This window comes from Trypanosoma cruzi, genomic scaffold (genome assembly GCF_000209065.1).
Source record: "Trypanosoma cruzi strain CL Brener 1047053515179 genomic scaffold, whole genome shotgun sequence".
Classification (NCBI taxonomy): domain Eukaryota; phylum Euglenozoa; class Kinetoplastea; order Trypanosomatida; family Trypanosomatidae; genus Trypanosoma; species Trypanosoma cruzi.
Window position 1 is genome coordinate 34130 of NW_001849338.1, and position 27761 is coordinate 61890.

A 27761-nucleotide genomic window follows, 5' to 3' on the forward strand; every position below is an offset into this window, starting at 1 on the left:
TTTTTTCGTTGTTGTTGTTTTTTCTCTTTCGCTCCATTTCTTCGGTCACGCAAATGCAAACGCACAGGCAGACTGTAGTCTGGGAGAGAAGGAAAAATATAAAACAGACAAGACAAGAAAGGAGAAGAAAGAAGATGATGATGATGATGATCATCACAGGGGGACCCCTCGTCTACGAAGGAAGGGGGGAAAGACAAAAAAAAAAAAAAAAAAGAAAAGAAAAGAAAAGAAAAGGAACCAAGAAGGAAGCAAACAAACAAACAAACAAAAAAAAAAAAAAAGAGGATAAAATTACTGGAAGGGACGGAGAAAAAGATAACGCTCTGTTGCAAGCTTTAACGAAAATAGAGAGAGAGAGAGAGAGTGTGTGTGTGTGTGTGTGTGAGGCTGAATGAGCCGGTGGAACTTTGGTGTGTGTGTGTGTGTCTCTATGTGTCTGTATGTGTAGGGTTTCTTTTTTTATCATGTGTACATGCGATGTGGACTGTTGGTGGCACTTATTTATTATTTATTATTATTTACTTTTTTTTTCGTGTGTGTTTCTTCTGTTTTCTCCCTTTCCTTTTTTTTTTTTTTTTTCTGCATCAGCGCCGGTGGGTGGGCAAGTGTTGCTGCTGGCGGTGGGTGGGAGGGACAGGAGCCCGGCTGAGATTGAATCCACCGCTCCGCGTAAGCTGCACACACGACAACAATTCAAGAAGGGATTGACGGACGGATTGCGGATACAACCACGCCTCTGTCTGTCTGTCCGCCCACATCATCATTTACACAATTACACCGATATATTTAGAATACATACACCCACGCTGTAATCACAGAGGGATAGAGAAGGGAGGAGGAGGATGACATCGGCTGCTCCTCTTTTTGCTATCACCGGACGTGGAAATGACGTGAAACATGCACGTGAACTGATCGCCTCCATTGGTGGTGTTCTCACAACGAAGGAGCAGGTGGCCGACTACCTCGTCGTTGTCAAGGGTGCGGGGAGACGCAGGGTCGAGGAGTATTGCCAACACCACCACCACCACCACCACCAAAAGCAGCTGCAGCATAATGGAGGGAGAGGCAGTGGGAATTTGACCGGCCACACTACCAGTAGCAATGGTATAAGAGATTTACACTCACGGGGCGGTCGTCTTCTGCTACTGGACATGCTGGAACAGTGGAGCACACGTGGAAAGGTGCCCGAGCGTGACGTGAGCGTGGAGGAACTTGAAGGGATGAATCTGCTTAGCTCAGCCGGGGCAGAACGTGACCAACGCTTCTACGATATCCCCGAGGGATTTTTGAAGCGCTCCCGCGTGACGCTTGACCCCCACGGCAACGCGGTGGATGAGGCGGACAACAGCGTGCTTGTATCCAGTAGACGAGCAGCCCCACCCTTGACGGCCACGCCACCACCACCAGGAAAAACAGCAACGTCACCTGCATTATTACGGCCGCCGATGGTTCCTGCCGCCGTCCCACTGGCTGGGGCCGTTGTCTTTAAAACACCTCTGCAACACGACGCTCAACGTCGCGGTGTGCCGCGTGATGACGAAAGCGTGCCACAGAAGGCAGCGGGCAATGTGGCGTCCTATGGGCCGAAAAACAACGGCGTGGTGAATCCCATGCGGGCCGCATTTCAGAGGCGTCCCAAGCCGGAGTGGGATACTTACTTCGCGGACGCTCCCGGTAGCTGCGGCGCTGGCGATGCTCAATGGGTTGGCGACGCCACTACGAATAAGAAGAAGACGAACGACAGTCATAGCAGTAGCAAAGTACATGTGGCTCCACAAAACAGGGCCGCTACTGCAGCAGCAGCGCCTTCTCCTTCGGAGTGCACGCCATCCAACCAGGCGTATCCCTCATCAACAGCGAGAGGCGAAGCCGCAGTTGCACCGAAAATCACGAGGCAGAAGAAGAACAGTGTGGAATTGACATTTGACCTCTCAAAACGCGGCACGCGATGCCCCGAAATGGCGCTGCGTGGCGCCAAAAGCAATAGCGACATGAATGCACATGAATTGACCACGAAGAAGAGGAGTGACGAGAAGGCGACGGTGGAAGAGGGGGCACGTAAACAGCAACAAGAAACAAAAGAAAAAAAACAAGAGGTGAGAACAAAAAAAATACGACGCGATGGTCCAAAGTCCCGTTTTTATCACAGCGCGTTGAATAGCAAACCTGGAAAGTCCAGATCTGTAGAACTTCCAACTTCGCGGCAGTCCAAAGTGAACCACGACGATGCACCGTGCAGGAGGACCGCAGGAAGTGGCGTGCTTGCGAGCGATGGATCGTTTGGTCCCCCACCGCCACTTCCTCCCCGTCCACATGAGTCGGCCAGGATGCGCTCCACCACTGGGGCGGCGACAACGACAACACAGGCGGGGTGCAAATCAACTCCAGCAGCTTCTCGGCTTGCACGGCCGTTATCGACGTCGATGCCATCCCATCCTCCCGCTGTAGCCACCGCTGCTGTGACGACGAAGGCGGCGAATAACAACTCGACCCGTGTAACTCATGGTAACTCACTTCTGCAACGCGTTCGTCAGAGTTCGTACTGCAAGGGCATTCCCGAAGAAACATGTCTAGCGGTACTGCAGCAGGTTGTAGACCGTGCGTGTCCTGTAAGTTTTAGTGGCATATCTGGTCTTGAGGTTTGCAAACGCATCTTGTACGAGGCCATCATTCTTCCCGCGAAGTGCCCACAACTCTTTACGGGGCTGCGACGGCCCTGTTCGGGATTACTTCTCTTTGGTCCTCCCGGAAACGGAAAGACGCTCCTCGCCCGTGCTGTGTCGAGGGAATGCGATACGACTTTCTTCAGCATCTCCGCTGCGGCCATCACCAGCAAGTGGGTTGGTGAGAGTGAAAAGATGGTGCGGGCACTTTTTGCCGTCGCGCGGGCCCTTGCCCCCAGTACAATTTTTGTGGACGAAATTGACGCACTGTTGCAGGCACGGGGGGGCGCCCACGAAGGAGAGGGCTCCCGTCGCATCAAGACGGAATTTCTTGTGCAGATGGATGGTGCGGGGAACGACAACAGTGAGGCACGTGTTCTCGTCATGGGTGCGACGAACCGTCCATTTGACTTGGACGAGGCGATTATTCGGCGCTTTCCAAAGCGCGTGTTTGTGCCGTTGCCGGATGCACCCGCGCGTACGCAGATCCTCCAATCGCTGCTGGATACGGAAGAGACACCTAACAGCTTCACCCCGGCGATATGGCAGCGCATCGTCGCCATGACCGATGGGTACAGTGGACATGATCTACGGCAGCTTTGTGAAGAGGCGGCGATGATTCCTGTGCGTGACCTCCTTGCGGAGAAGATGCGCAACGGAGAAGAATTGACAGCGCAAGCGTATCATCACGACTTGCTGCGACCGTTAACATTGCAGGATGTTGAAACCTGCATCAAGGCGCGTCACCCCAGCTGTTGCCCCAAACAGCTAAAGGCCCTGAGTGAGTGGAGTGACACCTACGGATCCAATTAGTGGTGTGGGGGAGAAAACAAACAGAAAAACCGTTTTAATTCTTTTTTTTTTTGTTGTTTTTTCCTTCTCTCTCTTATTTAATTGCTATTTGCCTGTATGAGGCGTGTATCTTTCGATTCCTCATATCCGCAATGTTGGCTGGGGCGAAGAGACTCTTCTTTGGTGGCTCCTTCCTGACTCTATTACTTACCATTTTACCCACTTTTTTTTTTTTTTTTTTTTTCAAAGGACACATTACGGACCGACAAAAATGGAGTAAATTGGAAGAGAAGGACTGACTGCGTACGTGGAGGAGGAGGAGGAGGAGGAGGGGGTGAAATTATACCCTCGATGACTGTAATACACGAGGCAGCTATGTGGTTGATATCAATAGGGCCATATATATATATATATATATTACTGCTCTTTATTTTTTATTTTTTAAAGGGCTTGTAGAAAAAAGCTGTAGACGATGATGAGGACTTGTCCTATTGCCATTTTCCAAATGGAATATTATCACATGATATTTTCTCTTGGAGCTGACTTGCTGGTGTGCGACGGGGCTGTGATGGAGTCTCAAGAACGCGGTGTTTATTATTTTTATTTTTATTATTGTTATTATTTTGTCATCCCGTAACTCCGCTGCGGGACTCCAGGGCCGTTGGTTGGGGAGAGGTCTGAAGGCGTTGGACAATTATTATTGGTCAACGCGGATAATATGAGACCTGATGTTTGTGTATATGCGGTGCCGTTATTTTGTGCTCAGGCTACATTGACCGTTGGTAGTGTTGCTCAAAGCCCGCGTTGACCTGTGTGGGTGTTCCCATGATTTCCCTCTTTTTTTTTGTTGTTGTATGTGTGTGTGTGTGTGTGTGTGTGTGGATGGAGCAGCAGGCCTTGAAAAAACGAGATTTAGGGGAAAAACATACGGAACAACGCTGGAGGCGTACAAATTTAGGTGACTACTGTAACGACGTCCCCTTTTTTTTTTTTTTTAGATTTTTGTGGACAAACGGCAACCACGGCAAGATTAACGTAAGCGAATAAATGCAACTAAGCAACGTGGACTTTACCCCAGTCAAGGGTTTGGTACAGGGCATGCAACGCTGCACTATTGCCCGTCAGTTTAAAGGGGAAGCTACCATCATTCAAAACTTTCGTTTGCCCGATGAGGTGCTGCTTTCTCTTCGAAAAGTGTTATCGACTCAAGAGCAAGCTTGCGTGTGGGTGGACATGCAGGGATGCACCGATGAACAGAACAGGAATGTTCTCCGGCTGCTCTTCCCAGACCTGCAGCAAAGTCAGATAGAAGGAGTCCTCAGCCCGGAAAAGTATGATGCGGTGGAATTGCAGCCGGTGAAGGGAGAGTACCTCATTGGGAGCCTCGCATGCGCCTGTGAGCGGCAACGGTGCGCGGTGGAAATGGAGGACGAGGAGAATACAGTCATATGCTCCTTTGTGTGCAACGACCGTTTTTTGGTGACGATGCATGCAGCCCCGTTCCTTGGCCTTAAGGAGTTGCTGCACCACGTGAAGGTGGGGGGTGGCCTTCTCATTCAGGAAACAACGTCCGAATTTTGTGACTCGGAAGGGACTGACATTTTCACCATGAAGGGGTCTGCGGTACTGTGCGCGCTGGTGTGCTTTACTTGTGAGACGTACTTACCAAACCTTACGGGGTTGATCAGTGAGGTGGACTGCATTGACGAGATGGTGCTTCTTGTTGCGCCTGGTAAGCGTGATCAGACAGACCTCCTGCGCCGTGTCTCCGTGCTGCGCCGTCGTATGTCAACGGAGAATGCGAGACTGTACTTGAAGGAGAAGCTGCTGCAGGAATTGATGGGACCCACGATGCGCACGACTTTTGTTTCACGAGACTCTGAATTGGTAAAGGCGTATCGAGAGGTATTTATGGAGCTCTCACAGGTACTGGAACGTATGGAAGTTGCCCGTGACACATTGAACCACGTGAATCTTAACTTTGTGAATGCTGTGTTCATGCGCATGTCTCAGGCCTCTGCCGGGTTTGACTACCGAATGATGGTTATCAGTCAGATCTCCACTATCTGTCTTCCCTTGAATCTGTTGGCCTCATTTTATGGAATGAACTGCAAGGTGCCGTGGTCAGCAGACGATTACGACAACCTGAATTGTTTTTGGGCTATCATGGGCATTATGCTTGCGTGGACGATCATTTGCATGTTCCAGCCCGTGCGGCTACTTTTCTGCTCGCGAGAAGCGGATTTCGAGTGATGTATACATATATATTTATATAAGGAGGATGAGAGGAGAGGAAAATGGAATGGAACGGGGTGAAGGGAATTCGTTGTGTTCCACAGCTGTGGCTCATTGGCAGCTTTATTGGTGCTTTGCAAGCTCTTCCCTGTAATGTTGGGTGTGGGTGATGGATGGTGGATGGCAGGGGGGGGGGAGGGGAATATTGTCTGAGCGCATTTGTTTGATGTCTCTTGCATAATGGTGTTATTCATGCGATGCGAAGAAGTTCCAACGCCACACGCATACATACATATACACACACAGGAAAAAAAAAAAAAAAGAAAGTGAAAGTAAATGGAGGGAATGCCTTTTTAGTGAATATTTCAATGTTTTTTTTTTTTGTTATTGTTGTTTGTCTTTTCCTGTTATATGAAGCAAAGTTTTTTATTTTTATTACTATTATTTTTTTTTTTTTTTTTTGGTTGTAAAAAAAAAGAAAAACATGTGGAGGGAATGTGCACCCGGTTGAGGCTTAAATCAGTGAATGGGTGTTTTTATTCATCTGCCCTGTTTTGTTACAAATAACTTGAATTTTTTGTCTCCAATGATGCCACGTTGGAGGGTGGCAGGCGTAGTTCTTCTTAAGGTCCACCCCAACTCCCCAATCCACTGCTAAGACTGACCTCCACACTGTGGTGTGCGTGCGTGCGTGCGTGCGCGTGGCGGTTTTAAATGGCAATGAATACCGCCACTTCTTGACTGCAAAAGAAACCCCGGGTTTAGGGATTGGTTTATGAGAGAATTGGTTTACTGGCGTGTACGTGGGTCGGAGGTGAATCGAACCCGAAGTGATTGGAGATGTTGGGCGAATTGAGTTGGAGTAATTTTGTCTTCTCGTGTTTCTTTTTTTTTCTTTTCTTCATCCATTCAAGGATGGCCGCTTCTCTCTCTACACATCCTCTGGCTGGCCACAGTTTTTGGCGAGTCATCTCTCACCACGCATAAACACGGCGAGGGCAATTGGACGGATGCGGGACATGTTGGCCGCTGAAAATCTGAATTCTCAGCGCGACAATGCCCAGGCCATCGGGGATCAACAGCATCTTTGCGCTCTCTCTTCAATGCACAGCTTGTGGCCTAGGAGAAGAGGGACTCCGTGTGATCCTCGCGGAAGAGCTCTCCGCGAGAAGTGCAGGACTTTTGGGAAAAGGAGACGCGACCGTTGACGAGGAAGAGGCTTGGAGAAGCCAGCGCTGCCCGAGTTCACCCCCCAACCGCGTGGTGTCAACTCCCTGGCGTCCAAGCGTCGCCTTGTCCCGTGGGAAACTCCTAGCATCCTCTTTTTTGCAACGGCGGCGGGGACGATGGTGGTGGCCGTGAGCCCCCCGAATGCATGCGTTCCTCCACTTGCCCAGGGCTCCGCCAACGACGTGCCGAGCCGGGAATTCTCGGGGGATGGGGGGAAGCCCCGGGTTCCTCATTCACGACGCGGCTAAATGGGTCTCTCGTTCCCAGAGTGGGGCTTGCAGGCTCTGGAGCTGCTGCTGCGCAGGAGCCCGGCGACTGGGGATAGGAATCCACACATGTTCAGGAGGCGCTCGCGAGTCCCATGGGATGGATCGGGATGGGCGGTGATCTTGGTGCGCCGTCGTCGGTGGTGTTGAATTTCAGCGACGCCCTGCGCACGACGACTTTTGGGTGACATGCCCCAGCATTTTCATGATGGTGCCGCGTTCATGTTTGCACAGGACTATGGACGAGGCGGGCGCGTTGGCAAATTCTACCCAGCCGCTGACCGTGAAGGAGCAGCGAGCACGATCTTCTCGTGGCCGGCTGTATGGGTTATTTGGGCAATAAGCATCTTGGGGCTTCTTGGCGGTAGTGGATGCTCACGGGGCATCCCCCTGATTGGATCTGCGCGCAGCCTTTTTTGACTGAGCGCACCCAGTGGGGCGCGAAGATTCGTTTTTTGCGGGACGCGGACGTTGGCTGAGGTGGAGGTGACCACCGCCGAATTATTTTGTAATAGATACATGTACGTTGTCTATCCGACTGTAAATGATTTCTGCATCCAACATGCATGTGTCTGTTTTTCTTTTATTTCTCTCACACTCCCCTTGCCATTTGTTTTCTTTTTTTTTTTTTTTCTTTGTGTACTTGTTTGCGAATGCAGCATGAAATAGTAACGACTGACAGCAACAGCCCAGAAAACAATAACAAATTTATTTGAGCTTTTTTTTTTTTTTTTTGTGTGTGTGTGTGTGTGTTTGTGTGGTTTTAGCTTTGCGTAGCACGTCCCGATACATTTTCCCGCCAAGCAGCCGGGAGACATCGCCTGACGGGACTTACATCGTAGCAACACGCCGAAGGAAATTCGGCTGTTTCTGTTTCGGTCTCCTCGCCATTCGCAGGCGTCAGTGCGGTTTAACAGGCAAACGCAACGTGGGGGAGTTTCCCAGCAAAGAACGTTGGTGACTTTTGGCGGCGAAACGACCGAGAGACGGAGTGGAGGGACAAACAGCAGTAAAAAAAAAAAAAAAGAAAAAATAACAGCAACAAAGAGAAGGAAAAAGACAGTGAGAAGAGGATTCTTTGGCTTCAAAAATTTTTGTCTTTTTTTAAATTTTTTGAGGAAGGATGCGTGAGGGGGAAAAGGGAGCAAAGGTTCACGGGCTTGCGATGGATGCGCAGGAGGTGGGGTCAGCTGCCGTGGGCATTGTGCAACCGATGCAGCGCTGCCTTGTGGTTCACACGGCAACGGCAGTGCCATTCTCCACCAATGTCTTTTGCAACCCAGACAGGGTGGTGGATGATCTGAGGAAACGCATGCAGGATGGAGAGGTTTCCCCAGATGGGCCTTGCGTGTGGGTGGACATGCAGGGATGCACCGATGAACAGAACAGGAATGTTCTCCAGCTGCTCTTCCCAGACCTGCAGCAAAGTCAGATAGAATGGATGATCCGATGTGACACATATGATACGGTGGAATTGCAGCCGGTGAAGGGAGAGTACCTCATTGGGAGCCTCGCATGTCCTCCCAATCGCGGTCCCTCCCTCTCTGCCCCCGCCGCGTCGGAGGTGGAAAAGGAGAATACAGTCGTCTGCACCTTTGCATGCAACGACCGTTTTTTGGTGACGATGCATGCAGCCCCGTTTGTCGGACTCGCGGAGCTGCTGCGACACGTCGAAGTGGAGGGATCTGGGGGGCATCGCGGCGGCGCGTCTGCAGCCCCCAACACCGCATCGCCGCAGATGCAAAGATCCATCGCCCCGGCTCCATCACTGCGGGGCATCACAAGTGCCGCTATTCTCTCCCTGTTGGTGTGCTTCACCTGCGAGGCCTTCCTTCCCGATCCCACGTCTCTGCTCGCCGAGGTGGGTAACATTGACGAAATGGTGCTCCTCATCTCCCCTGGCGAGCAGGACCAAAGGGATCTTCTTCGCCGCGTGGCGCTCTTACGCCGTCGTATATCAAACTTTCGTACGGGGTTGTACTTGAAGGAAAAACTTTTACAGGAACTTATTGCGCCAACGATGCGTTTGTCCTTTGTGGCAAAGGAGCCAGACACCGTGCGGGACTATAAAGAGACGTTGGAGAAGGTGCGGCAGGTGTCAGAGCGACTTGATGACGCCCGTGACATGCTCAATCAGGCGAATTTGAATTTTGTCACTGGCGTCTCGATGCGGATGGCGCAGGCATCGGCGGGGCTCGATTTCAAGATGTCTCTGTTGAATCAGCTGGCCGCTATTTGCCTCCCGATTCATCTTGTCATTTCAGTTTTCGGTATGAACTGCAAAGTGCCGTTTAACCGCGATGAATACCCCACACTTGTCCCGTTTTGGATTATCTGCGCGGCATTTGTTTTCTGGGCGCTTCTTTGCGCATCCCCGCTGCTCCGTATTGCTATTCAGGGTCTCCGGGCAACCCCTGTCACATCGTACGAGTGAGCACGAGGTCTGGGAAGAACGAAAGAAAAAAAAAAAAAAGTAAAATATGAGGGGATGTGTGTGCCTTAGGGGAGGGGGGAAAAAAGACAACAAACAAATAAGGCATGGGGGCGTTTCTGCTGCTTGAAAAAAAAAAGAAAAAAAAGGCCCATGATGTTGCAGTTGGAAGGAGGGTGAGACGCATCGTCATTGTCTATAGGAAGAAATAAATTATTATTATTATTATTAATATGAAATGCCTCCATGCATTGAGGGGTGAAAGGGTGCAGAATTAAGGGGGGACGTTATGGTTCTTCTTTCCATTATCGACGGGTTGTCGATGAATTCAATCATGTAAGCAAATTGCATGTATGTGTACGCACACATTTTTATCTCTATCTGCTTTCTTTTTTTTTCGCTGTTGATGTGTGTATAACTGCCGTTTTTTTCTTTTTTTTTTCTTTTTTGTTTGTTTTCTTCTTTTGTTTGTGAGTAGCGCAGAGAGATAGAAGTGGGTCACATGCATACGAGGAGTCGTCATCGTCGTGGTATCATTTTCCTTTTTTGTACCATTGCCATTTTCTCCCTGTGGAACGCGGGTGGAGGCGATGTAGACTCCTTTGCGGCGAATGTTGAGGGGGTTTTGTCGCCTCAATCATCAGATGGCCATCCGCGACATGTAAGAACGTTCAATGGAGTCAACGATGTTCTTGTCGTACCCACGCGGCCAGGCACTTATCTTTGCGAGTACATGTCGAATGCAACCTTGCTGCCACAGGGCTGTGTCCAGTCATGTGGAAACGATGGGCAGGAAAATGGCAAAGATTTTAACTGTTACGTGCATTCGCGACACCGCGTGGCGGAGTTCCGGCGTGCAGACATCGCAATCAACCACAACGGGCCTGTTCCATCGCGTCCATTCGGTCAACGACGGCCACACCTCACCCTTTTCTACACAGGGGAGAGCAACCACACAGACAAGAAACGGAGCACGGAGGCCTACCAGCGTCTGTATGATGTTGTGATTTCTTTTCATCACCATCGGCCCTACTACTTCACATGGGCCCATCGTCAACAACAACAGTTCCTGAAAATTCTTCATGGCAACAATCAACCCCTCGCTAATAAAGATGCGTTTGACTGGGGGAAGTGGCAGCAACGCCACTCTGCGGTGGCAGTGTTCGTGTCTCGCTGCAAGGCGCGCCGTGCAGAGTTTATTCGCCGCCTGTCGGAGCATTACCCGGTTCATAGTTTTGGTGCTTGCGCCAGAAATCGTGCGATTCCATCGGAATGCGCTCGCCGGACCGGACGCTACCCGCAGAAGTTGTGCGTCTTTCAAAAATACAAGTACGCCATGGCACTTGAGAATTCAAACGAGACGGATTATGTGACGGAAAAGGTTTACCACGCTCTCTTGAGCGGGGCGATTCCATTGTATTGGGGCGCTCCGAACGTTGAGGATTTTCTTCCGTCAGGCCGGGGCAGCATTGTGGAACTGGAACGGCTCCTTCCCGGGCAAGTGGGTGACGATGCGAGAGCGACAGCGAATGCGAAAGACGCGTTTCGCGGGTTTGGTGAAAAACTGCGGCGGCTAGAAGAAGACGAGGCGTCCGTTCGGCGGCTGCTTCGGTGGCGTCGTGCCAAACGGGCGGCGGAGTGGGGAAATAGTTTTCTTGGGAATTTATATCACCCAGACCCGTTTTGCGCCGTCTGCGCGGAGGCCCGCCTCAAGCGGAGCAAGGACGGAAAGGAGAAGTAAACCCAGCCCGTCGGTGCCGCGCCGCACCGTGCAAAGCGTTTTTGTCGCGATTGCTGCCGTGGGCGGCCCTTGATGTTGCTTTTCTTTCATTCGGCAGCTCTCGCTCATACGCCAACGGCGGCGCCGAAGAGAAGAGCGGAGGCAGGAGCATCCCGCACGCGCGCCTGCTTTTTTTTTTCTTTGCTTCTCCGCATTGTCTGCGTATATTTGTTTTTCCTTCACTTTTTTCCCCCCTTTTCTTTTGTGCGTCCTCGGGCTTCATTGCGAGAAAAGTGTTATAGCGAATGGGCGGCGCATGCCTGCCGGCCTCGGGGCGGGGGCGCGCGGGCGTGGTGGGCGGAGGGCATGGGGGAGAAGGGCGGGGACCAACGGAAAGTCTCCCCCCGGGGCTCCTGTTCTGGAACGCCGTGCGGGGGTCCGCGGAAAAGACGGCGGCGGCGGGCCGCAGGCCTCCATACGGGGACGCATTTCTGGCGACGATGGAGGCCGGCGGCTCGCGGACGAGCGGAGAGCCAGCCGGGCGCGGCGCGGTTGTGGCGCTGCTTCTCCCGCGCGCCGAAGAGCAACACGAGGCTCGCGCCGTGTTTGCCTCTTATTTCGCGGCGGCCGAAGGACAGCGGACGAGGCGGGCAGGCGAGAACGCGCTAGGAAGACGCCGGGGCGCGCGTGTGTGATTGTCAGTTCGCTTCTGCCGCTCCGCCTCGGGCCTCCGTGGCTGTTTTTTTTTTTTTTTTTGGGGCGCGTCCCGCTTGCCTTTCCCACTCCCTCCCCGTTTTGTCTTTTTTTTTAAATTATTACAGGAAGGGCAGGGTCCGCCCGCCATCTTCGCAGCACCCAAAGCCGCGCGCCAGGCGACGAAACCCGACATTCAAAGATCCCATCGGCAAGGCGTCGCCAGAGTGATGCCGGCGGCGTTCCCCCGCAACCCCCTGCAGACTGGGGCTGGGTTCTGTTCCACATCCCTGCTCAGCAGCGCCGCACCAATAAGGACTCCATGTGGAGAAGTTGTTTGCTCTTTTTTCCCCTGGCAATACGGGGTGCGGGGCCCTGACGCTGCGCTGGGGCGGTCGCGCGTCAGGTCGCGTGGGGGAAAACGCAAGATGCCAGCCGGACGGTGACGTCGCACAATCCAGGCGCCGCGGCGCCTCGCACCATGCGGTCACACGGAGCGCGCCATTTCTCCAATAGACCTTGTCCTTCGTCCATCCCGCTAAGATGCTTCTGTTCGTGATGGGCCTTAGAACACAATAGAAGAAAACAAGCAATGCAGTAGTGCTGCGACAGCGCCAAACACAATGATTCCCTCATACCGGGCAATTCTCCAATCATGCCTCGTATGCGCACGCAATCAACATACTATATAAAAACCACCCAACGTTTTCACCAGAAACAAACAACCCCACTCCCTCCATAATTTTCTTCTGTCACTGTTATGTTCGATAGTGTTGGACACTTTTGGCGTTTGTGTGCGAGATACTGCCGTCTTGTGCTGGTGCGCCCGCACCGTACGCACACACACAAGTATCCAAGAATAAATAAATCTCACAATATCTCTTCACCAAAAGTCAAAACTGCCCCTTTCCCTCCCCAATTTGTTTTCCTATTTCGGCGGTTATTCCTCACTCCGGAGCGCTTCGTCTCTTCAAACGTCTCTGGATGGTATTGACACTTGGTACTGGCGCACCTTCTCCTCCCAGAACGCCGCAATTTTTTGACTTTCCTTCTTGCTCACATTATCGGAATTTACAACATCACATCTCTGCCAGTCATTCAACGGCGTGCTGTCTGCGTGCTGCACATAAATCATCTCCCACGACATGTCTCGGGATAATTCCTCCCAGCCATTAAAATATGCCGCCAGGCACTCAGTGAACTGCCGCACAGTGCTGGCGGTGGTGTGATGCGCACCCGCCGTAGTCATCCGCAGCCCAACCAGCGTCTTCCACGGTAACTTCACAAAGGGAAAAAAGTCCACCAGTGGAAAGTTCTTCGTCTCCGGTGTGCACAGTAGCCGATACTCCAAATTTCCCCCCTCAAAAGGATTCTTCAATGAAACCAATCCATATGAATCGTTGGGGTGCCCTTAAGGGTTCGCATTCAGAACCGCGCACTGTCCTCCACGGCGTGTTGGTGGCCTCAGCTCCTTGATGTCCTCTACTAATGCACCGAAAACCCCCCCAAACATAAACACGCGCAAGCCAAACATTTCCACACATTCAGACGAAAGAGTATTCCTCTTCCCCAATACCAGCAACAGGAAAGAAAAATACCTTTCTCACTCATCACGTTCCCCAAAATAGTGCGGTATTCGACGCCCAAGGCAAAAAGATATCGGTGCGTTGAGAAATACCTCAGCACCGACTTCTCCTCTTCCTCTGACAACCCTCACGAGCTTTTGAGACGGATTCTCAGAATACCACAGTCTCACTCCTCCATGCGTAAAGTGCTTTTCACCATCCCGGGACTTGATCCCATCCAAGGCATCCTCAATGGCAGCAGAGTGTGCAATGAACTTATTCGCATCAAAGATGTGGCGTGGAATCGGCCCCACTTTATCCATGCGTTCTTCAACCATCTTCCAGTATTCCGCTTGTTTCTCTGCAATCCCATCGCGATTTATCCACGCACACATCGCCTTCACATCCATCTCATCGGGGCAATTCATGATGATTCGCTCGGCTCTTACTTGCGTCTCCCATTTAGCATAGTTGCGCACGTTTGGCGATGACAACACAATCATGCCCCATCCATAGGGCGCGAAACAACTCGCTGGCATCCCTTTCTCTGTCACGTCGTAGATAACATACCCCTTCATATTCAAATGCTCCAAATCACGCAAAACATTCCTGGATGTTTGACTACCCACGTATCTTGTCACCGTCATGATGGTCTTGTTAAACACGTACGCCGTACTTCCACCAAAAATGTACGCAGCCACTTGGAGTTTCTCCACATCGTAGTGCAGCAGCTGGTAGAGGAGGTGCGAGCCGGCAGCCATCGACTTCCCGATCCCGGGCGTCCCAATCAACACACGCCGCTTGGGCTCAAAGTCATTCCCACCGTGAGGGCTGAACCACTCGGTGAGATCGCCGCTGACGATCTGCCACACTCGATCCACCTCACAGTTCACATAGCAGTCACGAGTGGAATTATTCTCATTCCATTTCCACGTGTGCGGCCATGCCCTCTCCGAGGTAAGCACCATCAGCCTGAGACGCGGTGCACCGGATTGCTGCACACCGTCATCCTTTTCAAGGGTTCGGCCAACTGCCCTGTACGTCCATGGCTGCGGTGGTTCCCCCTCATGCACCTCCATTCCCGTCCCCTCGCCGCCAGGAACTTCCACGACATGATGCCACCTCGCATTGTGCACAGACTCGTACAATCCCTCCAGGTACCTCGGTGCGCTCGACTTCTTTGGGCTCCTCGCTTCCTCGGCAGCTGCATCCAGGAACCTTTTGGTGATTTCATGAACAGTTGCTTTTACCTCCGCAGTAGCCACCAACCACCTCAGTAGATTGTACATGCCCTTATCGTAAAGCCTGTTTACATCCTCTTCCATATCCATTTCCTCCCTTACAGCCCCCTCCATCCTCTTGTAACGATCGGATGCCTGTATTTCGCCCAATACTCCCGCATCGCAAATATACTTCTCGGGGTCCTTAAAAAACTCCTCCAACAAGACATCCCGATTGGCGTCCAAAGCGCCCCTGCCGTCCAATTCCATCGTAAGAAAGTCATTCAGATCCATTTTATTCACGCGAACCCTTCCCTTCAGCACCGCATCATCAATCCTACTGTGAATGGTAAATAACAGTTCTTGTCGTTCTCGCCTTGCCTTTTCTTCTGCCTTCCACCTCTCTACTCTCAGTATATGAGAGTAGGCTTTGTTTATTTGTGCCCTTGCAATAGGAATGACCGTATCCTTTTTTTTAAAGTCCCTCCAATGCCTGAGAGTGAGAATACATTCGTGTGAAAGCTTGTTTAAGGGCCCCAATAGCATGTAAAACTCCTCACACTCTTTCTTCATCTCTTGGTATGACGGCGAAGCCTTTATTGTGTCCAATAACACTTCGTCTTTTATGAACTTATTGGGATTACCTAAAAATTCCTTCATAGTGACGTTCTCATTGAATTCCTCAACGCCCCTGCCGTCAAAATAATTCCGAAGGAAATCATTCAGCCACATTTCCATAGTGCGTTCCTTTTCCTCCAGCAGCACTTTATTCAGCCAACTGTCAAGAGTCCACTGTGGTTGCCGCGTTTCCTCCACTCTTATGCGGGTCGCAGCGGGTTGATCCGTGTCGCCATGGGACGACAGCCTTGCTCTCGTCTGACCATCTCCTTGCGGCACAGCAGACGCTTGACTCTCGGTATTATCATCCCCGTGCACTCTCTTGCGCTTTCCAGGCATTGTTTCTCCTTGTCTTCGCAGTTGGATTGAGTTAAAGCTGAACACTAAACAAAAATCAAGAAAAGAAAGAAGGAATAGAATAAAGAGAGAAAGAGAAAATATATATATATACGCACAGACATGACTGTACAACCACAACAAGAGAGCCCGCCACACAGTGTGACAGCACAAAGTGGCCTCTAGTAAGCAATATTTTAAAAAAATGTACATTTCAGCAAAAAAATAAAAGAAAACCAAAAAAAAGAAAAAAATGAACAACGAGGCTGCCAGTGCAGTGAACAATCGATGGCTGTGCTGCGCATTGCAGATGTGGCCCCGCACCCTTCCCTCATACCAACCATCACCGCATACTTACGAATTCCGCGTGTTACACGGCACATGGCAGCGTAATCGATCATACGGCTCGAACTGGATGCACGGTCCAGCGGGCTCAGCGCGTCTGAGTGGGTGTCACCAGCCATAGGGTGCAACGGCGGTGCAGGTGTTTGGTACGACGACGAAACAGTGTTTGCCTGAAGCGTACGACGATGACGTCATGTCGTAGGACTTCTGCGTCTCTTCGGCGCCATCCTCGCCATCGCGCAGCAGTGCCTCCAGCCCACCACGCCGCGGCTCGCGCAGCTCCTGCCAGTCACAATCCTCCACGTACCACAGAACCATGCAGTACGTAGTGACCGCAAGCACCACAGCCTCCATGCAGAGATACTGGGAATGACAGCCTCCCACGGGCGGGTGACGGACGACGCCCCCTCGTGCGAGGGTGAAGAAACGTGGAGAAGGAGTCAGCCGCACAGCGCACGCAGAAGCAGCGTCATCCATGCTGCTCCGCAAGAAACTGCCGTGCGCACAGCACGCAGGCAGCCGCAACGAGAAGAACGGGGCGCACCCAAGCGCACGGCATAGTCGGCCACGGCTCTGTCCTCACAGATTGGCTTCATGCCGCACGGCAGGCTGCAATGGATAGTGCCCCGCACACTCACAACGAGGCACGCCGCAAACCGTCCCCTCCCTTTGCAGAAGAAGCAGAAGGCCGAGTCGGGCATTCCGTCGCTCCAGTGCCATCGCAGAGGGGAACACAACCAATCATCGTTGCGGACAATCGGTGCCTATAGCAGGGAAGAAAAAAAGAAGAAACAGAGGCATGTCAGCAGCACAGCCGGCAGAAGGACACTCAACTGGACACGGTAACACAAAGTGGCAGTGGAGCACGGCACAAACGGAAACAAGTCGCTGCACTTTGCAGTAGAATAAACTCTAATGAAAAAAAAACTCAACCCCGCAACAAAATTTTAAAATAAAAAAAGGATTCTTCAAGGTGCAAAGAATAGCTCCAGGAAACAAAAATTTGTCATTTTTCATGAGGCCTCGCAAATTCACCCCTCCCTTTTTATTCAAATGACGGCTGTCATGTCTCATAACCCCAGCAGGAAAAGCAGTAACACGCGAGTCACACGCATGCACGGTGGTGTCACCGTTTCCTCCATGGAGTCTCAAGCCAGTAATGTTCCAGAAATTAACGTTGCAGTCACCAGAGGACGGTGCTGCATTGTGCGTTCAGTAAATCGTATCCGTTTCAAATGTGGTGCTTTTATTAGTCGGTGCAGTGTCAACTCCCTGTGGCGCCCTTCCTTATCGTTTCCAAGAGGAATTTCAGCTGCACCAGACTAAGAAGTCTTGGGGATGTCCTTCGTGGAATTCCGTTCGGCGCCACTGTGTGGAGCAGGATTGGTATCTGAACCCACTGTTGTCTCGCGAGCAGCGTCCTCTTCTTTTGAGGTCAGTCGTATATTTTTCACTGCTGGTCTCAGGTACATGGGACGGCACATCTTCACTCTCAGCCGTAAGTGGATTGCCTTGCCGCAGTTGGCGCACAGTGGCCTCGTGCTGCGGCGACCTCGATTCACCATCACCAGTCGACTCTTCTTTCGCCACCACCTTCTCTTTTCCTTCTTTTCATCTTTCGTCGTGGAAGAGATATGATCCCCACAGGATAATCCAGCATCAATGAGTTCATCGCTTTTCGTTGCCGTTACAGGCGGTGTTCGTGCATTTTTTGTCTGCTGATTCGTCTTCGTCGGTTTGCAGTTGTTCCTCTGTAGGTATTGGGGAATTTGGGTGCATAAAGTGATGGTGGATTTACCGCATCCTGGGTGGAGACATTCCCAGAAATAGTGCCCCTTGTGCCTTCCTGCCTGAGAAGCAGACCTTGTAACCGCGGATGGATACACATTTAGGCACCCGCCCACATATCGTTAAAGAAAATTTGCCTCAAACGCTCCGCTCGGAAGTAGCCTTCACAGCACCGCCGGATACCGTGTGACCCTCCAACTCCGTGGTTGATTTGCCAGCAGTAGGTGGTATTGGAAGCGTGACGTTGCTGGCTATGAGTCTCTCGATGTCTTTCTCCGCCAGTTCGCGGATGTACGAAAAAAAACGTTGCGCACCGTCAAAGGACTGCTCTCTCCCGTCATCCTGCTGTTCCCCACCAATGTGGAGGCGTGTGAGTTCCTACTCGAATTGAGGAAAAAGCCAGAATAGACCTCTTCGCAAATAGTCTTCCCACCAACACGTACACATACCCATTCGTCGTTTACACACATTTCCCTCACGGCCACCCTGTTTACCTTCTGTTTGATGTTCCCAAATTACCGACCATCATCGTCTAACAACGCCGGAACTCTTACCGTTCAATGTTACCTCACACCTCCTGTCCTTCGTTTACGAGAGGCCCAAGAGCACAGTACTGCTGCCCTCCTTTGACACACCGTGGATATTCGCTGTCGCCAAAAGAGTAGAAATGCTGTTCACAAATTTACACAACTGATTACGCGCCAGTTTGCCGACAAGCCACTCAGTTCCTGCCCCAGCAAATTCGAACGTCACACCCCGCTCCGCGCCTGTCAATGCCCCATGAACGGTTGCGTTCACGCAGAGGTACTCGTCCCTCCGCTCGGTACCGGTTAAGTTACCAAACAGCTAACAAGCCCCTCATTGGAAGCAGGACAATTACGCACACGTTTTGTACGCAGATCAACCTTGCCATTGGGCCTGCAAGTCCGTAGGGCGGTGTCCACTTCCTTCCGGCTCCTCTCCACATCCATTATCCAGTTCATCTGCCCAGTCAGGCGCACAGAAGCAAGAATGTATGATACTCCATCAGACCTCCTTTCGAACTCTGAAATAAATTCGTTGCCAACGCCATAAAGCCGGACACTGGAGATAACGTCACCACCCGCAGTAAATATTGAGAGTCAAAATCATACATGCGTTGCATGTCGGTTGAAAACCATGCACGCAACCTTTTGCTTCGTATTTCCGTCCGAATACGCCGGCGTGGTAAGAAGTGCACTCCGCCTTTCAATAATTACTGCAATGATAAAGCCGTTCTGGACGCTGCATTAGCTTCCAATATGTGACTCGCCAAACACAAAATAATAAAAAAACAACCACCCATAAAAAACCTGTCTCACGCGCGAAGGATGCGTACACAATATGTTTTTCTTTTTTCTTGCGTTTTCTCAAACAAATCCGATGGACAGCAGACGGCACGGCAACAACTGCCCCCAGACCTCGTGGTGTTACAACCGTGTGCCCCAGTAGTACGCGGCTGGTCCGGGTGCCGGTAGATGCCGTCAGCCCTGCGTCAGCAACAACAATCCCATGAGGGAAGCATTGCTGGCTCCTGGCTTCCCCGGATAATACAGGGCAACCGGCCCTGACACCATGTTGCAGTCAAGCATGAAATCGCAGGGGGAAGGAATGTTGGCGCCAGCACGAAAATGCCGTCTCACCATCAATGGAGTGCGGCACTCACTCCATGCAGCCACAGGGAATGCACTGTTTCCTCAATAGAACTTATCCGTCCTCCATCCCGCTAAGATGCTTCTGTTCGTGATGGGCCTTAGAACACAATAGAGGAAAACAAGCAATGCAGTAGTACTGCGACAGCGCCAAACACAATGATTCCCTCATACCGGGCAATTCTACAATTGTGCCTCGTATGCACACGCAATCAACATACTATATAAAAACCACCCAACGTTTTCACCAGAAACAAACAACCCCACTCCCTCCCTAATTTTCTTCTGTCACTGTTATGTTCGATAGTGTTGGACACTTTTGGCGTTTGTGTGCGATACACTGCCGTCTTGTGCTGGTGCGCCCGCACCGTACGCACACACACAAGTATCCAAAAATAAATAAATCTCACCATATCTCTTCACCAAAAGTCAAAACTGCCCCTTTCCCTCCCCAATTTGTTTTCCTATTTCGGCGGTTATTCCTCACTCCGGAGTGCTTCGTTTCTTCAAGCGTCTCTGGATGGTATTGACACTTGGTACTGGCGCACCTTCTCCTCCCAGAACGCCGCAATTTTTTGACTTTCCTTCTTGCTCACATTATCGGAATTTACAACATCACATCTCTGCCAGTCATTCAACGGCGTGCTGTCTGCGTGCTGCACATAAATAATCTCCCACGACATGTCTCGGGATAATTCCTCCCAGCCATTAAAATATGCCGCCAGGCGCTCAGTGAACTGCCGCACAGTGCTGGCGGTGGTGTGATGCGCACCCGCCGTAGCCATCCGCAGCCCAACCAGCGTCATTGGATTTGAGTCCATTAAGAAAAAGCCGTCCACCAGCGGAAAATTCTCGACCTCCGGTATGTACAGCAGCCGGTGGTTTATACAAGTCTTCTTGCCAATGCGTTCCACCGACGGCAAAAAATAGTGGCTGGTGGGGCCCTCCTGTGAGTGCACGTCCGGCGCACAGCGGTGTGACGGACGTCGTGTTGGGGGCTTCAGCTCCTTCAGTTTACGTCTTATTGCAGCCATGAAGGCCACATTCAAAAATGCAAACATGGCACACTTCCCAAAATTTGCGTGCATGAGACAATCCCTGATCCTCGATACAAATAAGTTAAACTCAGCCTGCGTCATTAACGTTTCCAACTTGCACAGTGTTTTACTTGCGAGGTGGGCAGTTATCGGTGCATTGAAGGGCGACTCGCCATTGCGCTCTCCTCGTGCTCGGACAATCCTCGCAAGATATTCAAGCGCCTTATTACCCTCCCAGAGTTTGGAAGTTCCGAAAACAAAGTAACGCTGGATTCCCCAAGAGGTCGTTCCATCCACAAGGTTGTGGCACTTTGCAATCCAATATTTATAACGTCCCTCATCAAAGATGTAGCGAAGAATAGGTCCCAGTTTGTCCATGCGACCCTTCACCTCTCGCCAGTATTCCGCTTGCTGCGGCGGAGGCTGATTGCGCTTCATCCAAACGCACATTGCCTTCACGTCGCTCTCATCGGGGCAATTCATTATGATTCGTACGGCTCTCTTTTCGTTCGCCCAGTGTATGTAACTCGTTTTCTCTGGCGTTGCCACCACAAGCATGCCCCAGCCTCCGGGAGGCAAAAAAGGAGACGGAATATCTAACCTGCCTCCCACGTCGTAGATGATATACCCCTTCATCCCGCGCCGAGACAGTTCCTTCACAGCTTTTATCATCATGGACTTATCCATGTAACTTGTCACCGTCTCGGTGGTCTTGTTAAACACGTATGCCTCACGTCCACAAACAACGAACACAACCACAGGGAGTAGCTCCGCATCGTAGCGCAGCAGTTGGTAGAGGAGGTACGAACCGGCAGCCATCGACTTCCCGATACCGGGCGTCCCAGTCAACAAGCGCGGATGAGGCGTAAAGTGGTCCTCAGGACGACTGCTGAACCACTCGGTGAGATCGCCGCTGACGATCTGCCACACTCGATCCACCTCACAGTTCACATAGCAGTCGGTAATTGCATCCCTGCACAAGAACAGCCATGTCTTGCCCAAGGTAAGCACCATCAGCCTGAGACGTGGTGCACCGGATGGCTCCACACCGTCATCCTTTTCGAGGGTTCGGCCAACTGCCTTGTACGTCCATGACCGCGGTGGTTCCCCCTCATGCACCTCCATTCCCGTCCCCTCGCCGCCAGGAACTTCCATGACATGATGCCACCTCGCATTGTACACAGACTTGTAGTCTTCACACAGCGTGTATCCTTCCACCCGACTGTCAAGAGCCCACATTAATCGCCGCACCTCCTCCACTCTTCCGCGAGTCGCAGCGGGTTGATCTGTGTCACCCTCAGACTCCGGCCTCGCTCTCCTCCGAATATCTCCCTGCGGCACAGCAGACGCTTGATTTCCAGGCATTGCTTCCTTCTGTTCTTTTAGTTGGATTGAGTTAAAGCTGAACACTAACCACCGAACAGGAGGAGAATAAGAGAGAGATGGGGTAACTAGGCACAGACATCACGGGCAGCCACAGCAAGTGAGTCATCCACACAGTGTGCAACGCACACCACATGCACGAGGACCGCCGCAACGACGGCGCGCGGGTGCCAACCACCCAGCACAGTGTTGGTGAGAGCAAACAATAATAACAACGTGGTGTGCACGGAGGGTTCGCCCACGCATCCCGCTCGCTACGGTCCCGCACCCGTGTGGCACCGCCGACACCGCACACACTCTGCAAGAGGACGGGGGCACATAAACCCTGACAGAAGCACAAATCATACACGCCACAACAGCGATGCATCACGGTAATCCCACAAATAAAAGAGTGCAATTTGCATGCTTTATGGAAAATATCTGCAATGCGCGTGTCAAAAAAGAGTGCCGTGACGCTGCCTTTCATATTGCATTCGCCATTCACGTATCACTGGGAAGCACGCAGCCACCACTCCTCCGTTCAGCCCCCGTGCTGCTCGCGTCGCTCCACTGGAGGAAGTTGTCGCCGCACATCCCCCTCACCGTGCATTGCGGAATACAAACCTACCACACGGCATGGGTGCGGTGCCACCCCGCCAATAAATCCCAGGAAACTCCCCACTGCCTCGTGTGGCACGGGCGGCAGCAGTATCATTATGCCTGCGAAAGGCTTTTTTCCAAACAAGAACGCGGCCCCACCACACGCCCGCAAAAACGTTTGGTCCGTCGCATGCAAAGGACTGGAGCGGGAGAACAGCAGGAAAGACAACACCAGCAGCCATGAGCAGCCCGCACACGCCAACACACCGCTGCCCCGCATATCACCAAAAATAAAAATACCAAAAAAAAGCACCAATTCGGAAGCATTCGACCACCGCCACAGCAGTCACGCTCCCCATTTCTCACAAAGGCGAAGGCTTGCATTGGCGCAGCGGACAGCGGCACGCACAGTCGCAGGGTAATGGACTGCCGCGGGAATCACGCAATGGCGATGCGCCCCTCCTTTTGGGAAGCCCAACAAAAAATACATGTGTCGCGCAGTTCCCGTGAACAACATACATTGAACCGTATTCAGCTCTACTACTGTGGCCATCCGCACACACAGCATGAGTGCGACAACGCAGGCCAGGAAGCACGGAATAACAGCACGCATCCCTCCAATAAAGGTCAGGCGGTGTCCGTGCTGCCTTCAACAATAATTCCACCCCACATCACCCCTCTGCATATCCGCAGCAAAAAGGCCCACACGGTGTACACTACATTACAATTTCCTAAAGAGCAAAAATCGGACCATCAGAGTGCTGCCCTCTTCTCAATGTTGGGTAGAGGCTCTCTGATCCTTGTCGCCGCCAGCCTGCGGCATCATGGAGTGGCATTGCGTTCTCGGCATATCTCTCCGTTTACTTCACTTTCCCGACGCCGCAAATGAAGTGACGTCCCACAAGTGAATTCGACCGTTCCGAGGAACGTGACGTATCAGACGCGCTGAAACTGTGCGTGTGTGTGTTATTACGAGCGAGCGACACAATGCTCTCGCACATCCATGTATGCCGATCCTGCGCAACACACCATTCAGTGGTGATGAAAACGTTGGACACCAAACACGCAAAAATCGCACAATGAATGCCTCTGGAGAACAAACCCCCCATTAACGTCAACACAGACACAGTGACCGAACAGATTAACAAAAGAAAACCAACCTCTGCACGCCCTCCCGCAAGAAGGTGAAGACACACACGCTTGTTCCCTTTAATTTCACCCCAACTGCTCGGAATTGATGGGTCTATAGTAGGAGGAAACACGCCACTCTTCCCTCGCTCCCTGTCACGAGGCATGGACGCTGCGAGAGGCTGCCAAGATGAGCCTCACGTGTGTGGAGGACCCCAATGCTCGGGGCAGGTCGACAGCCACCCACACTCACCCCCACACAAAAGGGCAAAGGCAAGGACATGGAGAAGAGAAGCCCGCCGCACAGTGCATTCAAGAAGGCACACGCAGAAGCACCGCCATCCACATCGTACCGCAAACAGCAATGCGAACAGCACACCCACAGCCGCAACAAGAGGAACGAGGCGCATCCAAGTTCACCACAGTCCTTCACTTCTCTCCGCCCCGAAGGAATAGCGTTACGCCTCACAGCAGGTCGTGGTGGTGGCGCCCCACACTCACAGTGAGGCACGGCGCACACCATCCGCTCCCCTCCGAGTGCACTCAACAGGGCGCCCAGTCACCCTCACACCATCGCAATGGGGAGCACAAACGATCGTCGTCGCGGACTATCGATGCTTCTAGTAGAAAAGAAAAAGTGATGAGAACGTGTCAACTGCACGACTAGCAGTGGGACACCCAATGGGACAAAAAGACACATAGTGACAGCACAGCAAACAATAAAACAAGCCGCAGCGAGTTGCCAAATACAGAAAAACAAGAAAAAAGGCGTAGGTTCAGCAGAAATAAATAAACAAATAATAATAATAAATAAAAAAAAGAGAAACCGCCTCAGTGGACTTTCATTTCTTGTATTCCTCTGTGCAGCAGGAATTGTGCATCTCCATATGTTTCTTACAGAGGAGAAAAAAGATCGCAGTGTTCCACGTGTCCACACGAAATCCCTCACATTTCATGAGGCACTCGGCCTCTTCCTCCACCCCTCGTTTTGTACAGTCCGCGGGACTGCACAGCAACGAGGCCGGCACCGCGTGCGGTGAAACTAAAGCAAATAAAACAGGGGGAAGCACGTCACTCATGAGAGTGTGCAGCTAGCGGCAAACAAAAAATAAATTAAAAAAATAGTAAAAAGGCAGGGGTTCTGACCCCTCCAACAAGGCACCAGCAGCACATTATATCCAGAGGTGAAAGCAAAAGGGATAAATAAAAAGTCCTCAACGGAATGCATTGAGTCTTCCTGAGGAGCTGCACACCCTTTTCCACGGGGAGTCGCGGCTCCACTCCCACCGTTTCACACAGCTGAGAGCTGCAATGCCCAGAGCCCCAGAAGGAGAAGCAACAAGATCCGAGACACACACACGCACCGTGCCGTAGCCACTAGAGCCCTTCTCCAAAAAAGTGTTGTTCGTGAGCTGAGAGGCGTTTCCATCTTTGGAGCCACTGCCAGTTCCCGCTGGATCATCCGGCCCTTCAAGCATTTTCCCAGAAAGAGACTCTGGAAGAGCAAGGTTGTTGGCACCAACTTTTGCGGCTTCTTCCCTGGTCAATATGCGGTTGTACAGAAAGACACTCGTCACTGTCAAATAATTGTTTTGGCTCCCGGTGTCGCTTGCACTGCTCCCATCCCCTCCAATGTAAAAGTGTGAATTTGCGCGTGGCCTCTTTCCCGATGATGATGTCGTTTCAGCATCCCACGCACACACACCATTGATCTATACGAAGGCCTTGTTGGCGGTCCTGCAGCGTGAGCACCACTCGTTATTGTTTGTTCAACTCCCAAAAGCCGGTGTGTTTGTTTGCGTTGAACATCCCCAACTCCTTTCATGGCTGTGCGACAGCCAAAAGTGCACAGTGCGGCCTGCTCCCTTCGCGCCAATCAAAGGGATACTCTTGACGCCTGCGTGTGTCTCGCAAATAGCCACCGTCGCCACAAGAGCGAAATTTTAATTCACAAAGCTACAGTGATTATTATCCTCCCAACGGTTCACGGGGCAGTGTTGCCCTGCGAATTAAAGCCTATTTGTGACATTCTTTTCATTCGTCACCGTTGCAATCACGCAACGGCACTCGTCGATCCACGTGTTGGCAGTGCCTGCGTTGGAAAGATATCCAACCAGACCCACCGTACTTATGGACGACGCGAAGAAGGAAACGTCCACGTCCGCCCAATTACGGAGGATGGAAGTGATCATCTGCAGCTCCTCCGTCAGGGGAGGCAGGAAACAGGCTGCTTTTCTCTTCATTGTGCCTCGCTCCCACAAGGTGTAACGCACCATCCGAGTACAGCAGGGCGTTGGCAATCGGCTTATTCAGAACAGTGTCCATGAAAGCCGGTCCAACACAAAACACGCGGTTGCTGTCAGTCACCCAAACGTAGAGCGCACGGGCCTCACTCTCCCACCACGGGGAGCTCACTTCCCAAGCCTACAGCATGACGCTCTTTCCTCCAACGGTCGCAGTGACAATGGCTCCCACACGCAAGCTCATGTCCCAACGAACCGATTGTGAATTGGCCCAAACGCCTGCAATTGCCCGGGTACTTCCACCCACATTGTCCCCTCGTCACGTGACTCGTGCACTCCGCAGTACCGGCTCCCAAAGCAATGAGTAATCACGAGAAGTTGTCCCTGCTCCCATTCGGCAATGAGAAGGTCAATGCAGTCCGCAGGAAGAATGCCCCTTGAAAGCACCCAGCTTCTGCCGCCGTCCGTCGAACAGATGATCATGGAGAAATCGTCTTTTTCGTCATTGTACGCAATCACGGGGACACAAGCGTGCCATTCAAAGCACCTGAGCCACAAAAAACCCTCAATCCATTCGCGCCGCGTTCGTGAGTCTCGGGAATGATCTGTGATCACAGCAATTTGGGTTCACACCAGTGGATCAGCTCGCTCCGTCTGCCGTCATTGGGCTGCGTGACTCACCCACAACCAGTTGACATCACGGTCTCTCACGCCCAATTGAACCCACCATTCGTAACAAACATTGCTAGCTTCCCGCACGAAGAAACGCCCTATGCCGCTCTCAATTGTCGTGGGATTGGACGCGGAGCCTACACCACCTTTATATTCGCTGTGCTCAACAAGATGTGTGTATTCCGGCCATTATTAAACTCACCAAAAAAAGACGACAAACTCCACGCAAAAAAGATGGAGCCCACCACAATATCAGCATGAGAAAGCTCACTCGGTGCCCCATCGCTATCATTAAGCGTCGTGTAACCCCCATCAAAGACAACCGTCACTCCACCAACACCCGCAAGAGCGAGCGATCCAAACGAATCCCTCCTTCCACTTGCACCAGTCCCACTCTTCGGTTCCAAATGCGTTCGTCCCGGAACGAAAATAAAGGCCACCCACGGCAGCCACGCAATCACTTAATTCTCCCCCGTCGATGCGGCCGCAGCTCCACAGGTGGCGCAGCACATCATCACCACAACAAGGAGCAGCACCGCAGAAGGAAACACACGCCGGGACATGTTGGGCCTCTGCTTCCCACTCTCTCTTCGTTCCTCCTCCTTCCGCTGGATCCGGTCACGCGGCGACGGTAGTCTGTGCGGGGTGCCTTCACAGCAGCAGCACGTGAGAGCGTACAAATATGTGTGTGTGCTGTTGGTCCTTCAGAGCCCTCGAATCTCACAGTAGCGATTCGCACTTGATGTCTTACCTTCCTAGCGTGTGCTTTCAAGAGGTGGAGGGGACAGCAGCAGCGGCAATACATCAGACACGTTCGTGGAGACCAGAGCAGAGCACCCACGAAGAGAGCGGGACACAAGACAATCCGGAAGGAACAGCACAGAGGAGCATCGCCCGCACCAGCCCTCACACACACACAGGCACCATCGCAGTGCTGTCAGTCCGCGGGTGAGAGGATTCGGCCCTCCACACAACAAACGCACACACCGCCACCGCCTCCAGTTCAATCCCACGGCCAACGGAACACGGCCACAGCCCCGCAGCCAACACACTACGCACACCGAGCAAGCAATCACCCAAAGAGACACACGCGGAAGCGGATCCCCATCCACCCATGACGCGGCGCCTCGCACCATGCGGTCACACG

General features: G+C 52.0%; 5 protein-coding genes and 5 pseudogenes across 5 annotated transcripts, besides 27 other annotated features; 4 read left to right on the forward strand and 6 right to left on the reverse strand.

Moving 5' to 3' along the window:
• Window positions 1–289: part of a sequence feature (areas merged during assembly that could not be assigned to a particular haplotype. This can correspond to areas where the two haplotypes were merged or to regions with more than two copies in the genome that were merged during assembly.) that runs on past the window's edge.
• Window positions 196–281: a sequence feature (A-rich).
• Window positions 290–448: a sequence feature (haploid, non-Esmeraldo-like haplotype).
• Window positions 364–384: a microsatellite.
• Window positions 411–446: a microsatellite.
• Window positions 449–13011: a sequence feature (heterozygous, non-Esmeraldo-like haplotype).
• Window positions 498–581: a sequence feature (T-rich).
• Tc00.1047053509437.50 (AAA ATPase, putative) lies at window positions 843–3476 on the forward strand (the record flags this gene model as incomplete). The annotated part of the gene is made up of 1 exon (XM_813197.1): window positions 843–3476. The coding sequence occupies one exon, from the start codon at window positions 843–845 to the stop codon at window positions 3474–3476; it is 2634 nt and encodes an 877-aa protein (XP_818290.1).
• Window positions 1010–1036: a microsatellite.
• Window positions 3679–3699: a microsatellite.
• Window positions 3765–3790: a microsatellite.
• Window positions 3854–3873: a microsatellite.
• Window positions 4047–4078: a microsatellite.
• Window positions 4307–4336: a microsatellite.
• Window positions 4503–5708, forward strand: Tc00.1047053509437.60 (hypothetical protein, conserved; the record flags this gene model as incomplete). The annotated part of the gene is made up of 1 exon (XM_813198.1): window positions 4503–5708. One exon carries the CDS (start codon window positions 4503–4505, stop codon window positions 5706–5708), a length of 1206 nt encoding a protein of 401 aa, XP_818291.1.
• Window positions 6062–6152: a sequence feature (T-rich).
• Window positions 6370–6390: a microsatellite.
• Window positions 7921–7946: a microsatellite.
• Window positions 8198–8246: a sequence feature (A-rich).
• Tc00.1047053509437.70 (hypothetical protein, conserved) lies at window positions 8310–9620 on the forward strand (the record flags this gene model as incomplete). Its single annotated transcript, XM_813199.1, has 1 exon — window positions 8310–9620. The coding sequence occupies one exon, from the start codon at window positions 8310–8312 to the stop codon at window positions 9618–9620; it is 1311 nt and encodes a 436-aa protein (XP_818292.1).
• Window positions 9824–9852: a sequence feature (AT_rich).
• Window positions 10042–10087: a sequence feature (T-rich).
• On the forward strand, window positions 10120–11358 carry Tc00.1047053509437.80 (hypothetical protein, conserved; the record flags this gene model as incomplete). Its single annotated transcript, XM_813200.1, has 1 exon — window positions 10120–11358. One exon carries the CDS (start codon window positions 10120–10122, stop codon window positions 11356–11358), a length of 1239 nt encoding a protein of 412 aa, XP_818293.1.
• Window positions 11660–11688: a sequence feature (GC_rich).
• Tc00.1047053509437.100 lies at window positions 12959–15772 on the reverse strand (annotated as a pseudogene).
• Window positions 13012–19648: a sequence feature (areas not merged during assembly with more than two copies in the genome that could not be assigned to a particular haplotype).
• Window positions 15830–15871: a sequence feature (GA-rich).
• Window positions 15989–16023: a microsatellite.
• Window positions 16151–16474, reverse strand: Tc00.1047053509437.103 (annotated as a pseudogene).
• Tc00.1047053509437.106 lies at window positions 17168–17641 on the reverse strand (annotated as a pseudogene).
• Tc00.1047053509437.109 lies at window positions 18159–19208 on the reverse strand (annotated as a pseudogene).
• Window positions 19649–20560: a sequence feature (heterozygous, non-Esmeraldo-like haplotype).
• On the reverse strand, window positions 20079–21974 carry Tc00.1047053509437.110 (retrotransposon hot spot (RHS) protein, putative; the record flags this gene model as incomplete). Its single annotated transcript, XM_813201.1, has 1 exon — window positions 20079–21974. One exon carries the CDS (start codon window positions 21972–21974, stop codon window positions 20079–20081), a length of 1896 nt encoding a protein of 631 aa, XP_818294.1.
• Window positions 20561–27761: part of a sequence feature (areas not merged during assembly with more than two copies in the genome that could not be assigned to a particular haplotype) that runs on past the window's edge.
• Window positions 24483–24519: a sequence feature (AT_rich).
• Window positions 24803–24823: a sequence feature (AT_rich).
• Window positions 24991–27177, reverse strand: Tc00.1047053509437.125 (annotated as a pseudogene).